Below are 15,257 nucleotides of genomic sequence, written 5' to 3' on the forward strand. Positions count from 1 at the left end.
CATGACCATGTTTCTTGGACAAAATATACGATGCAAGACATACATTGTTAGCACAGAAAATAGCTTCTGTGCCACAAAGCCACATGTAAACAGACTACAAAGGTGTGGTGAAGACTGTTGCACCTGTCATCTAAGGACCCAAGGCAAGAAATGACTACAAAGCTCATCTGAACATTAGGAAGAACTTCCTGACTGTGAGAGCCGTTCAGCAGTGGAACTCTCTGCCCTGGAGTGTGGTGGAGGCTCCTTCTTTGGAAGCTTTTAAACAGAGGTTGGATGGCCATCTGTCAGGGATGCTTTGAATGCAATATTCCTGCTTCTAGGCAGGGGGTTGGACAGGATGGCCCATGAGGTCTCTTCCAATTCTTTGATTCTATGATTCTATGAAATGATGTGTAATGACACTTTAAAATGATGCTCAGTTGACACAATCACTTCTGAAGCGTGCTACGAAAACAGTGTGCTGCACATTGCGCAGATATCTGAATACAGAATTTTCTATGTACGGCCGGCCCTCCATTCACATGGATTCACCCATCCACAGCTTGAGAATATTCCACAAACAAATCCCCAAAAACAAACCTTGATTGTGCCAATTTATATTAGAGATACCATTGTACTGGTGAGATGGAAAGCCAACCATGCGGCATTGGCCATCTTTGACCCAAAGAGTTGGTGGCATGCAACACATCCCACCCTGCTTTCAACCTGAGCCATTAATTTTGAGTCAGACGAAATGAGAACGGTTTCCTTCCCTTCTTGTTCATCTCCTTCAGATTTGATAGATTAGAGGTAAGAATTGATTGATTCACAGGAAAGCTCCGTCGCACAGGTCTGCCAGTCTCCTCTCCATCGATCAATCTTCCTCATTCAGGTGCCGAAACTTGAAGTGGACCACCAACATGACCACACCGGTGATGATGCAGAGGGTGCCGCAGACGAGGTAGGTGATGCCCAGGAAGGAATTCTTGCCGCCCATCCAGGACAAGGTGCTTAAGATGATCTTCTTGGAGCCGTTGAACGAGAGGACAGGGTAATTGTAGGTGATGTTGAGGTAGTAGGTGCCACGGGGCAGCACCGTTGAGAAATTACCGCGGTGGATGCGGGAGTAGAGCTTCCGGAACGTGGGCAAGGCAGCCGTGCGCATCCAGACCACAAAGTGCTCGTTGACAAAGCCGACACCGCTGGTGTTGACGTTGCCCAGCTTGTAGGCTGGGTAAGGCCAGAAGGGAGGCTTTGCGGTGCCCTTGAAGGCCAACGCCAGGCTCTTGTTGACCGGCTCCGGATTCCGGAACATAACGTTGGTGTCGGTCCACCAGGAGATGCCCCGCTTATCCATGTCCACGGGCTCCAAAGTGCCATCGCTGAGATCACGGTAGAGAACAAAGGTATCGTTGAAGAGGCTGTTGGCGATGGAGCCGCAGGGTGCGATGGGGATGCCACTACCGTTCTTCTGGTAGGGCTCGCACTCCGTGATAGGGTTGAGGAGTGCCCAGGCATCACCGCTGAGCTGCTCATTGTCCCGGGAGACACTATAGCGCCGGTTGTTCTGGTAGTAGTTGGAGAGCTGGTAGTAGAGGCAGACAGGGGCCGGGAAGTCCACTGGCAGGATGAAGCGAATCCCACAGACACAAGGACCGTGAGCCGGGTGGGCACTCAGGTTGGCACAGCGGGAACAGTTGGAGATGCCTTCGGAGCCCGGCGCCCCGGTGTAGTCCAGTTCCAGCTCCTGGATGTTCTCCGATGAGAAGTGGAGGCCCAAGCCGATGGCCAGGAAGGCCATGCCCAAGACCAAGAAGAGCGGCAGCACCGTACCTGCTGAAAGCAGTGGCTGCCAAGCCGGAAGGCGTTGCTGGGTGAAGGCCGTGTTGTCGGGACGATTTTTTGCCGGGTCTGACTCAGGGATAGCAGTGCCGCCTCTGCTGCTGAGGTTGTATGAGCCTGAAGCCATGGCGGACAGTTCTTCCTTTTTATTTCAGTTTCAGAACATAAAGGAAAGGGGGGGAAAGAAAAGAAAGAATGAAAAATAAAGGAAATATATAATATGTTAGTTATGATATAATATACAATGTTCTCTCACTTACGTTCCAGGACAACCCGCAATAAGTGAAAATCCGCAAAGTAGGGAGGCTATATTTATTTAAATATTATTTTAATATTTATATATTATTTTAGTAGTTATACACTTTTTAAAGTTTTTATAAACTTCAAATAAACATTGTTTTTGTTTTACCGCGTACTTCTCCTCTTCCTTCTCCTTCTCCCCCCTACCCACGACTCCCCTCTCCTGCCTCCCTGTAAGTGCGGTGGCTGCGAAGGAAGGAAGGAAGGAAGGCCCTTCAAGGCTGGAGGGGGGGGGGGAGGACTGAGGAGGGAAAGCAGCAGTGGCGAAAACCTGTGAAACAGCAAAAATACCGCAATATATATTTTAAATATTTATTGAAAAACCGCGAAAAGTGAGTCCGCTAAAAGCGAACCGCGAAGTAGCAAGAGAACACTGTAATATAATATAATATAATATAATATAATATAATATAATATAATATAATATAATATGTTAGTTATAAAACCCTAAGCGGTTCCGGCCCAGTTTACCTGTCTGAATGTAGACTAGTGGAAATCCCATCAGCCATGGATATGGACAAAACTTGGGACACTTTATGTACTGGTGCGGTTTAGGATATAATGGACCATGGCTGATGGGATTTGCAGTACCTTCACCCACATCCAGATACAACTGCAAATCCCATTAGCCATGGATATGGTCCAAACTTGGGACACAGATTCTCAGTGACTCGCTTTATGTCGTGGTGAGGTTTGGGGGAGGGTGGACCACAGATGATGGGATCTGCAGTATCAAAACTCACATCCAGAGACTACTGCAAACACTATCATCCATAGATATGGACCAAATTTGGCCCACAGACCTCCCAGGACCCACTTTACATCCTGGTGTGATTTGGGGTATAATGGACCACGGATGATGGGATTTGCAGTACCTTCACCCACGTCCAGAGACTACCACCAACTCCATCAGCCATGGATCTGCACCCATTTCTAATGGGTCCCTTCATAACATCAAAAGACGGAAACAAAACAAGCTAGGTATTCATATTTTGCAGACAGCTCTTCCTTACGTTCAAATCTGTATAGCAAGTGGAACATGCTTTTGATATGAGTCTGTTCAAAGAGGTTGGATGTCTGTCTGTGGGGAGGGCTTGGATGGTGTTCTTCCTGCTGGGAAGAATGGTCTGGGTGGCCTTTGGGGTTTTCTTCCAACGCTAGGACTCTCTGATTGGATCACCTTTGTGGCAGGTGAGCAGGAAAGGAGGAAAAGGGCCACCTGGGTTGATTTGAGGGCTGGCTGGGTTGGTTAAGGTAAGACTTCCTCCCTTCCTCCTTCCTTTTAGCTCAGTACCTGAGCCATAGGTAGCCCACCGCCTTACCTGTCCTCTTACCTGTTGGTGTTGCAACTCTTGCCTGAGATAGAAAGTGAGAGGGAAGAGCCCACTCAACCAAGTCCAACTCCCATGGAGCAAAGCGGGGAAAGGAGGGGGAAAGTGCTCTTTCCGCCTTTCAGGTAACTCTCACCTGGACTGCCTCGCCCCTCCCCTCTGCAGCAGAGGGTGCATGCGCAGTCAGGCAGGACTGTGGTTTCATGAGCAGGTGCAGGGAAGGAGGGAAGACAGAAAGGTGCAGCCAGGTGAAACTCCTCCCAAACCATCTCAACACCATGTTGTATATAGGAACTGCATCAAAGGCCCCTTCCACACTGCCATACACAATTCAGATGCTCTGCTCTGAACTGGATTATTATTATAATTTTTTAAGGATGTCCGAGTAGGATGGTCTTCCAAAGTCAGCGTTCTAGTGGAGCCCTATTCTTGATCTGCATCTTCTCCCGCAGTGAGGGCATTGGTTTCCAGGTAGAAGGCGGTCTCAGTCGGGGTTGGCTTGACGCGCCTTCCTCTTGGCACGCTTCTCCCTTTCACCCTCTATTCGTGCCTCTTCAAATTCTGCAGCACTGCTGGTCACAGCTGACCTCCAGCTGCAGCGCTCAAGGGCCAGGGCTTCCCAGTTCTCAATATCTATGCCAGAGTTTTTAAGGTTGGCTTTGAGCCCGTCTTTCAATCTCTTTTCCGGTCCACCAACATTCCGTTTCCGTTCTTGAGTTTGGAATAGAGCAACTCTAAACACCTTCGCAGAAGCATACAAGAAGCTCAGCCTGTCATTAAACTTCGAGAAAACCAAAGTGCTCTTCCATCAGTCACCAGCCAATCCCTCCCCAATGCCAAAAAATACAGCTTAATGGTGTAACATTAGAAAATGTTGTCCATTTCCGCTCCCTTGGCAGCCACCTCTCCACCAAAGTCAACATTGACACTGAAATACAACACCACCTGAGCTCTGCGAGTGCAGCATTTTTCCGAATGAAGCAGAGAATGTTTGAGGACCGGGACATCTGCAGGGATACCAAAGGGCTTGTTTATAAAGCTATTTCCGTTCCCTTGGCAGCCACCTCTTCACCAAAGTCAACATTGACACTGAAATACAACATCGCCTGAGCTCTACGAGTGCAGCATTTTTCCGAATGAAGCAGAGAGTGTTTGAGGACCGGGACATCCGTAGGGATAACAAGGTGCTTGTTTATAAAGCTCATTCTGCTCCCTTGGCAGCCACCTCTCCACCAAAGTCAGCATTGACACTTGAATTCAACACCGCCTGAGCTCTGCGAGTGCAGCATTTTTCCAAATGAAGCAGGGAGTGTTTGAGGACCGAGACATCCGTAGGGATAACAAGGTGCTGGTTTTTAAAGCTATTGCCCTCCCAAATCTGCTATATGCCTGCGAGATGTGGACTGTCTACAGACGTCACACTTAACTCCTGGAACGATTCCATCAGCGTTACCTCTGAAAAATCCTGCAAATTTCTTGGGAAGACAGAAAAGCAAATGTCATCATGCTGGAAGAAGCAATGACCACCAGCATTGCAGTGATGCTCCTCCACCTTCTATTCTACTGGACTGGCCACATTGGCTTCCTTGGCAGCCACCTCTTCACAAAAGTCAACATTGACACTGAAATACACCACCACCTGAGCTCTGCGACTGCAGCTTTTTTCCGAATGAAGCAGAGAGTGTTTGAGGACCGGGACAACCGTGAGGAGACCAAGATCTTTGTTTATAAAGCTATTGTCCTCCCAACCCTGCTCTATGCCTGCGAGACGTGGACAGTCTACAGACGTCACATGCAGCTCCTGGAACGATTCCATCAGCGTTGCCTCCGAAAAATCCTGCAAAACTCTTGGGAAGACAAGTGGACAAACGCCAGCGTGCTGGAAGAAGCAAAGACCACCAGCATTGAAGCGATGGTCCTCCGCCATCAACTCCGCTGGACTGGCCATGTTGTCCGGATGCCCGACCACCACCTCCCAACAAACTGCATGACAATACTAAGCAGCCATGTGACCATTTCTAGTGTCAATTTCTCAATTTGTTTCTGTTTCTGGGAATGATGCAGCCTGTGGCTTTCCATTGGAAAATTTCACATTTTAGTCATGAATGCTACACTTGTTTTTATGTTCAAGAAAGTGTATTATGGCATAACCATCCTTTTGAGGATTCCTTCCTTTGCACACTGACTCAGATTTTGAGTTAATTTATGAGTTCTTAGTCGTTGCCTTTTGCTCTCCACCCCACTATAATGGGCATTACGCGTTTCCTGTCCTAAAAACATACCCTTTCCTGCTTCCTGCTTCGCTGAATCCTTCTCGTTTCAAAAAGGAAAGGCTCTCAGCATGCTCCAAAATTAGAAGATTGAATGCTGGACTTGGGAAAGTCCCTTCCTTTGTTGAAATGCTCTGGAAGGAAAATGTATTGACTTGGGGCTTTACTGCATTGCTTGGAAAGCACCTTGGCATTTCAACATTATCTTCGATCACTTATAAGCAGAATCAGGAAGGCTCCCTCTTAAAGTGGATTTGGATCAAGGAATGTGTCATCTATATCCCTTCTGATGCCAGAGGATTCCAACTCCCATCATCTCTTGAAATTGGCAAATGGGGATTACAGTCCAAAAGCCTCCAGAGAGCCATAAGTTGGCTACCCCAACCTAGTTCAATGCCCTATTTATGATTTACATCAACGTCTGGAATCCAGCGGTGTATCTCAACCTTTGGGGAGGCAGCTTGGTGCAACGAGTTGACGGTTGGGCAAGTCACACACTCTCAGCCTCACTGTTATATAAGTTTCATAACTCATTAATTGTCCTAACTCCGGGTTGTTGTAGGTTTTTTCGGGCTATATGGCCATGGTCTAGAGGCATTCTCTCCTGACGTTTCGCCTGCATCTATGGCAAGCATCCTCACTGCCTCTGAGGATGCTTGCCATAAATGTAGGCCAAACCTCAGGAGAGAATGCCTCTAGACCAGTGTTTCTCAACCTTCCTAATGCCACGACCCCTTAATACACTTCCTCATGTTTTGGTGACCCCCAACCATAACATTAGTTTTGTTGCTACTTCATAATTGTCATTTTGCTTATGTTATGAATAGTAAATATCTGATATGCAAGATGTATTTTCATTCACTGGACCAAATTTGGCACAAATACCCAATACACCCAAACGTGAATACTGGTGAGGTTGGTGATGTTGTCATTTGGGAGTTGTAGTTGCTGGGATTTATAGTTCATCTACAATCAGAGAGCATTCCGAACTCCACCCATGATGGAATTGAACTAAACTTGCCATACAGAACTCCCTTGACCAACAGAAAATACTGGAAGGGTTTGGTGGGTATTGACCTTGAGTTTTGAAGTTGTAGTTCACCTACATCCAGAGAGCACTGTGGACTCAAACAATGATGGATCTGGGTCAAACTTGGCATGAATTCTCAATATGCCCAAATGTGAACACTAATGGAGTTTGGAGAAAACAGACCTTGACTTTTGGGAGTTGTAGTTGTTGGGATTTATAGTTCACCTACAATGAAAGATCATTCTGATCCCCACCAATGATAGAATTGGGCCAAACTTCCCACATGGAACCCCTATGACCAACAGAAAATACTATGTTTTTGGATGGTCTTTGGTGACCCCTCTGAAACCCCCTCGTGACCCCCTTAGGGGTCCCGACCCCCAGGTTGAGAACCACTGCTCTAGACCATGCCCATATAGCCCGAAAAAACCTACAACAACCCTGTCCTAACTCTACTTAATGGAATCCTGGATTTTTGTAGTTTTGTGTGATGCTTACCATAGAATCATACAACTGAAGTCGAACATGACCCCTACCCCCCCTTAATAGATAGTAACTTATAGTTTTGCTAAGGACAAGGACACCAGACTGGATAATAAGGGTTAAGCCTTGGTCAATTTGCCAAGACACTAACAACAACATGTTAGATAGTGTGTACATGTAATCAAGGTTTTATGCCCTAGGTTTCATATATAGCAGAAAGTAGCACATTTATTACTGAGAAACCACCTCCCTTTACACTTATGTGCTCTCTTGAACTTCTATGGCAGTATCGCCAACATCAATGTTTATTAGAACTACTCAAAGAACAATAGAAGGCTAGCTTGTAGGCCTTTAGGACTCGCCGGCCCCTTGGACATTTCCTGAATTTCCATAATCCACTCAAGAATGCATTGTATTTCCTTGTCCCGCCTCCCTCTCTCCTGATTCGCTGAAGCGCCAAGGCAGCAGAAGCCTTGTGATTGGCCCAGGCGTTTGAGGGGTGGCCGAGCCTCCTCCCAGCTGTTGAAGCGCCAGCCAATCACCTTCCAGTCGGTGATTGGCGGGGAGCGGGAGATTCAAACCAGACAACTCTGTTTTTCTATTAAAATGGCTTTTATTTGTACTCATGCATGCTTAGCTTGGCAAAATATTGCTGCGTGCTTTGCATCCTTTTCAGCTGAATCGCAATAAAATCATCTCAGTGGTGCTTCCTTCAACTTTGGTGAGATTTCTTTTGGGAATTTAGGAAAAACCTTTTAGATTGGGCTTCTCTTTGCTCACCACTGTAGCGATCCCTCTTTGGTGGGGCCGCAGGGTCTCTCCTTCAGGGCCAGACCCTTTTAAATTCCACCTCGATTTCACAACCATATGATATAATATAATATAATGTAATATAATATTGATAATATTATAATGTGATACAATATAATACTAACAATAATAGATAAAGGTTTTCCCTTGATATTAAGTCCAGTCGTGTTCAACTCTGGCAGTTGGTGCTATCTCCATTTCTAAGCCGAAGAGCTGGCGTTGTCCTTAGACACCTCCAAGGTCATGCGGCCAGCATGACTGCATGGAGTGCCATTACCTTTCTGCTGGAGCGGTACCTATTGATCTACTCACATTTGCATGTTTTCAAACTGCAGAAGAATAATAACAATACGATATTATAATTATATATTTTATATTACATATAATATTACTAATAATATTACAGTATAATGGTATAGTACAATATAGTAATATATAATACTAATATTGTGCTGTGGTAATAATATAATATATTGTATTTACATATTATTTGTAAGCCACTCTGTGTCCCTTTGGGGGTGAGAAGGGTGGCATATAAATGTTGTTGGAGTTGAAATTAGTTGGAAGACACCTCGTGGGTCATTCAGTCCAACCCCCTGCTAAGAAGCAGGAAAATCACATTCAAAGCACCCCTGACAGATGGCCATCCAGCCTCTGCTTAAAAGCCTCCAAAGAAGAAGCCTCCAGAGAGCACTAATGTGAGTAACTAGTAGGTTCTTGTGGGGTTTTTTGGGCTATAGGGCCATGTTCTAGAGGCATTTCTCCTGACGTTTTGCCTGCATCTATGGCAAGCATCCTCAGAGGTAGTGAGGTCTGTTGGAATTAGGACAATGGGTTTATATATCTGTGGAATGGCTGGGGTGGGGCAAGGAGCTAGGTGTGGATGTTTCAACTTCATTAGCATTTGAAGGCCTGGCTGAGCCTGGGAAAATCTTTTGTTGAGAGGTGTTAAGATGTGCCTGGTTGTTTCCTCTCTGCTGTTTTGCTGTTGTAATTTCAGAGTTTTTTTAGTACTGGTAGCCAGATTTTGTTCATTTTCATGGTCTCTTCCTTTCTGTTGAAATTGTCCACATGCTTGTAGATTTCAATGGCTTCTCTGTGTAGTCTGACATGGTGGGACAACCAAACGCAGCATTGCCCAAACACGAATCAAGGAACATGAAAGGCACTGCAGACTACTTCAACCAGAGAAGTCAGCCATAGCAGAGCACCTGATGAACCAGCCTGGACACAGCAAAACAGCAGAGAGGAAACAACCAGGCACATCTTAACACCTCTCAACAGAACATTTTCCCAGGCTCAGCCAGGCCTTCAAATGCTAATGAAGGTGGTCAGTTGAAACATTCACACCTAGCTCCAGCAGAGAAGAGCTCTTTGCCCCACCCCAGCCATTCCACAGATATATAAACCCATTGTCCTAATTCCTACAGACCTCACTACCTCTGAGGATGCTTGCCATAGATGCAGGCGAAACGTCAGGAGAAATGCCTCTAGAACATGGCCCTATGGCCCGAAAAAACCCACAAGAACCTGGTGATTCCAGCCATGAAAGCCTTCGACAATACATTGAGTAACTAGTGTTCCTTTAACAGAATACAAATTTCAGGATTCCCTAGGATTAAGCCATGGCAACTGAGAGAGTGTGACTTGCCCAAGGTCACCCAATAGGTTGCTATGCCTGAGCAGGGATTTGAACCTTAGTCTCCAGAGTTCTCGTCCGAATCTGCTATTAAATGTATTTCAATAGCTGTCAGCACTAACATAAACAACCATGTGGTAAGCATAGACTGTGTGTGAGTGTATGCACACAGTTAATGCTTGGCATTACCTAACTTCCTTGTTTTGCAATTGTCTTTTGTTATAACATTGGGCAACGCTGGGCATTCTGTGGGTCTCGCAACTGCTTTCCTAATCCAGTCGCTAGTTAAACATCAACAGAGCAGATCGCTTCTGGGTTTCACTTTCTCAGGTTAGTTGCATAACAATGGGGAGGCCAATGCCACTCGTTTGTGCAGGATCACAGCACTGGTAACAACAACAATAACCAGGGCCATAGCCAGAAATTTTTTTTGGGAGGGGTTGAAATTTCGGGGGGGGGGGTTTGAAATTTTCGCGGGGGGGGGGGGGTTGAAACCTGCCTCCTAGCTCACGCTGAAGCCAAGAGCACAACAGGGGGCAGAGCAGCCTTCAATAGCCTGCAGCTCCGCCCTTGTCAACCACCTCCACCAAGTCTGGCCTCCTTAATGAGAGCATTCAACATCCCCCGCCCCCCCAACTTGGTTGCTTCACTACTGTTCTGTCGCGCGCTGGGCCTGTAAATAATTGTCTTTAGAACAGGATATGCAACCTTTGCCCAGCGGGAAGCCAGGGGGCCTAAAAAGAAGTTCTCAGAGGTTTCCACCACAAACAGTCTTTAGATGGCTTGAGAAGTACAACAAAGTCTTTTATTAATGAACAATCAAACAGAAACTTCTCTTGTCTTCAGTAAAGTTAAGCAAATGATTCCAAGCTTTTAGGCAACTGGTGAATTCCTAATCTTGCCCACGAAGGACAGGCAACTGTCTTCAATAACTTCTTCTTTAAAGGAAAATCCCCTTTGTAACTTCTCCCAGGCTGACTGTAATCTAACCCTTACTGATGTGGGCTCCGCTACCGGGTCGAACTGCATCTCGAACGCCGAGTGGACCTATCAGCAAGGCAGTAGATGTTCTCCAGCTGGAGTTCTTTGGTCTTTAGGGCTGTTTTCCTGGAAATTCTTTGGAGACTCTTAAGACCTTTCTCCCCCGGAAGGTCTTAAGGGTTGAAGCTTTTGTACAGGGGAAGCTTGCACACATCCTATACATAAGCTTACCTTGCTGAGACTAACTAAAAATGGCTCCCTTCCCTTCCCAATTGCCCTGAGCAAGGGGCGGAACCAAAACATAACAATGATGGACAGGTGACTTGCCCTATGACTGCAACCAAAGAAGCCGCCTATCTGTAGAGTCCCTGAAACCTAGGACTGCAAGCCAACATTTAATACAAAGCAAATAAAGTTGGAGCTCCTGGTACAGCTGTACCAGAACAACTACATCGGCTATTGCTACAATTAATGACAGTGTGAATAAATTGCTAATATTTGCTTGAGACGGTGCTTGCAGTTCTGAAGGGACTCTTGATTTTTTGCATCTCATAGACTTAGCATGGGGATTGGGTTAACCAGTTAAAATTCATGAGTAAACCAGGTTTTTTAAAAAAATCTGAAACATTTCGGGGGGGGGGGGGTTGAACCCCTAACCCCCCCCCCCCTCGCTAGCTATGGGCCTGACAATAACATATTGTTGAAGGCTTTCATGGCTGGAATCACTAGGTTGCTGTAGGTTTTTCCGTGTTCTGGAGGCATTTTCTCCTGACGTTTCGCCTGCATCTATGGCAAGCATCCTCAGAGGTATTGAGATCTGTTGGAAGTAGGAAAGTGGGTTTATATATCTGTGGAATGACCAGGGTGGGACAAAGGACTCTTGTCTGCTGGAGCTAGGTGTGAATGTTTCAACCGACCACCTTAATTAGCATTTGACGGCTTGGCAGTGCCTGGGGGAATCTTTTGTTGAGAGGTGATTAGATGTGCAGGAGTCTATCATATACCATGCAGCTGTGGACAAGTCTACATAGGGACCACCAAACGCAGCAGCATTGCCCAGACACGCATCAAGGAACATGAAAGGCACTGCAGACTACTTCAACCAGAGAAGTCAGCCATAGCAGAGCACCTGATGAACCAACCTGGAAACAGCACATTATTTGAGAACACAGAAATGCTGGACCACACCAACAACCACCATGCCAGGCTACACAGAGAAGGTATTGAAATCCACAAGCATGTGGACAATTTCAACAGAAAGGAGGAAACTATGAAAATGAACAAAATCAGGCTACCAATATTTAAAAAAACTCTAAAATTACAACAGCAAAATAACAGAGAGTAAACAATCAGGCACATCTAATCACCTCTCAACAAAAGATTCCCCCAGGCACAAAATGCAAGATTGTGTGCCAGGAACATGTGCGTCAGCTGGACTGACAACTAAGTCAGGGTATCAGATGTTAAATACTGTTAATAGGAATCATGTAGGTTACCTACATACCACTGCCATTGTGCATAGATGATACGAAAGCACCTCTGGGAATGCTGGAAAACTGAACCCTCCTTTCCAAGTGTCAGTCTGGTTATTCAGGTTGGGTGCCTTGCTTTGTTGTCTGTTTGCTTCAATACAGCCAAGAAGATGAGCACCACATGACACGCCATCAAGCAAGAGGTGCCTGTCTGGTCCGAGAGAATTACCACCTCATGTATTTGTCACTGAATACCATTAAATAGGTTACAGCCACCCAGACTGAGCAAAACACATTCCCAAGACCTTTTCTGTGTCATGTTAGTTTCCTAGAAAGTGTTTATTAGAAAACAGTAAGGGTGTAAAATATGGTGCCATACAGCCCCGAAGGGTAGTTTTGGGACCATAAAAAAGAACATGGGTGTTCTGTGTGGGAAGTTTGGCCCAATTCTATTGTTGGTGGGGTTCAGAATGCTCTGTGATTGCAGGTGAACTATAAATCCCAGCAACTACAACTCCCAAATGTCAAGATTCTATTTCCCCCAAACTCCACCAGTGTTCACATTTGGGCCTATTGAGTATTCGTGTAGAGTTTGATCCAGATCCATCATTGTTTGAGTCCACAGTGATCTCTGGCTGTAGGTGAACTACCACTCCAAAATCAAAGGACACTGCCCACCAAACCCTTCCAGTATTTTCTGTTGGTCATGGGAGAACTGTGTGCCAAGTTTGGTTAAATTCCATAATTGGTGGGGTTCAGAATTCTCTTTGATTGTAGGTGAACTATAAATCCCAGCAACTACAACTCCCAAATGACAAAATCAATTTTTTTGAGTGAAGGACATACATTGGGTTGTTAGGTGTCTTGTGTATTAGAAAACAGTAAGGGTGTAAAATATGGTGTCATACAGCCCCGAAGGGTAGTTTTGGGACCATAAAAAAGAACATGGGGGTTCTGTGTGGGAAGTTTGGCCCAATTCTATTGTCGGTGGGGTTCAGAATGCTCTGTGATTGCAGGTGAACTATAAATCCCAGCAGCTACAACTCCCAAATGTCAAGATTCTATTTCCCCCAAACTCCACCAGTGTTCACATTTTGGCATATTGAATCTCCGTGTAAAGTTTGGTCCAGATCCATCATTGTTTGAGTCCACAGTGATCTCTGGCTGTAGGTGAACTACAACTCCAAAATCAAAGGACACTGCCCACCAAACCCTTCCAGTATTTTCTGTTGGTCATGGGAGAACTGTGTGCCAAGTTTGGTTAAATTCCATCATTGGTGCGGTTCAGAATTCTCTTTGATTGTAAGCGAACTATAAATCCCAGCAACTACAACTCCCAAATGTCAAGATTCTATTTTCCCCAAATTCCACCAGTGTTCACATTTGGGCATATTGAATCTTCGTGTAAAGTTTGGTCCAGATCCATCATTGTTTGAGTCCACAGTGATCTCTGGCTGTAGGTGAACTACAACTCCAAAATCAAAGGACATTGCCCACCAAACACTTCCAGTATTTTCTGTTGGTCATGGGAGAACTGTGTGCCATGTTTGGCTAAATTCCATAATTGGTGGGGTTCAGAATTCTCTTTGATTGTAGGTGAACTATAAATCCCAGCAACTACAACTCCCAAATGACAAAATCAATTTTTTTGAGTGAAGGACATACATTGGGCTGTTAGGTGTCTTGTGTCCAAATTTGGTGTCAATTCATCCAGTGGTTTTGAGTTACTGTATATACTCGAGTATAAGCCTAGTTTTTCAGTCCTTTTTTTAGGCTGAAAAAATCTCCCCTGGCTTATACTCGAGTCAAGGTTATTTATTATTTTACGTTGTTGTTGTTGTTGTTGTTGTTTTACCTTATTATTGATGTTAGATTTATTATTTTATTCTATTAATTGTTATTGTTTCATTTATTATTTTACTCTATTATTGTTATTATTACATTTATTATTTTACTCTATTATTATTATTATTACATTTATTATTTTACTCTATTATTGTTATTATTACATTGGGTTGTTGTAGGTTTTTCCGGGCTATATGGCCATGTTCTGGAGGCAATTTTTCTCCTGACGTTTCGCCTGCATCTATGGCAAGCATCCTCAGAGGTAGTTAGGTCTGTTGGAAGTATTATTACATTTATTATTTTACTTTATTATTATTATTATTATTATTATTATTATTATTACTATTATTATTTTACTCTATTTATTATTATTGGAAGGATATGTAAGCATATTTACATTGAAGAAGGTTAGAAATTGGAATATTGTGTCCAATTCTGGGCACCACAATTCAAGAGAGATATTGACAAGCTGGAATGTGTCTAGAGGAGGGCGACTAAAATGATCAAGGGTCTGGAGAACAAGCCCTATGAGGAGCGGCTTAAGGAGCTGAGCATGTTTAGCCTGAAGAAGAGAAGGCTGAGAGGGGATATGATAGCCATGTATAAATATGTGAGAGGAAGCCACAGGGAGGAGGGAGCAAGCTTGTTTTCTGCTTCCCTGGAGACTAGGACGCGGAACAATGGCTTCAAATTACAAGAGAGGAGATTCCATCTGAACATAAGGAAGAACTTCCTGACTGTGAGAGCCGTTCAGCAGTGGAACTCTCTGCCCAGGAGTGTGGTGGAGGCTCCTTCTTTGGAAGCTTTTAAACAGAGGCTGGATGGCCATCTGTCAGGGGTGATTTGAATGCAATATTCCTGCTTCTTGGCAGGGGGTTGGACTGGATGGCCCATGAGGTCTCTTCCAACTCTTTGATTCTATGATTCTATGATTCTATGAAAGAATAATGGTTGAATCAGAGTTGGACAGTTTTATGTTGAATTACAGTTTTATGTAAATATTCAAAAACATTTAATCAACTGATGCCTCAATTAATGTAATATTATTGGTATCTATTTTTATTTTGAAATTGACCCATAAATGCTGCATTTCCCGCCCTCAACTTATATTCAGGTCAATCCATTTCCTCGGTTTTTAGTGGTAAAATTAGGTGCCTCGGCTTATATTCAGGTCGGCTTATTATTTATTTATTATTATTTATTTCAGAGTTTTATATACCGACCTTCTCACCTCTTTTGAGGGACTCAGACCGGTTTCCAACCATAAAAACA

General features: G+C 44.6%; 1 protein-coding gene across 1 annotated transcript in view; it reads right to left on the bottom strand.

Moving 5' to 3' along the window:
* TMEM30B (transmembrane protein 30B) overlaps positions 1 to 3,601 on the bottom strand; it is a 4,412-nt gene extending 811 nt beyond the window's left edge. The window contains exons 1-2 of the mRNA XM_060788102.2: positions 3,459 to 3,601; positions 1 to 1,966 (exon numbers count right to left, since the gene is read on the bottom strand). The exon at positions 1 to 1,966 is cut by the window's left edge and continues 811 nt beyond it. Of these exons, the coding sequence (XP_060644085.2) occupies positions 857 to 1,951 (1,095 nt within the window). The 5' untranslated portion in view covers positions 1,952 to 1,966; positions 3,459 to 3,601 and the 3' untranslated portion in view covers positions 1 to 856. The remainder of the gene's footprint in view (positions 1,967 to 3,458) is intronic.
* Between the last annotated feature and the right edge of the window lie 11,656 nt (positions 3,602 to 15,257).

Source organism: Anolis sagrei, chromosome 8, assembly GCF_037176765.1.
Source record: "Anolis sagrei isolate rAnoSag1 chromosome 8, rAnoSag1.mat, whole genome shotgun sequence".
In the NCBI taxonomy this organism is placed as follows: Eukaryota; Metazoa; Chordata; class Lepidosauria; order Squamata; family Dactyloidae; genus Anolis; species Anolis sagrei.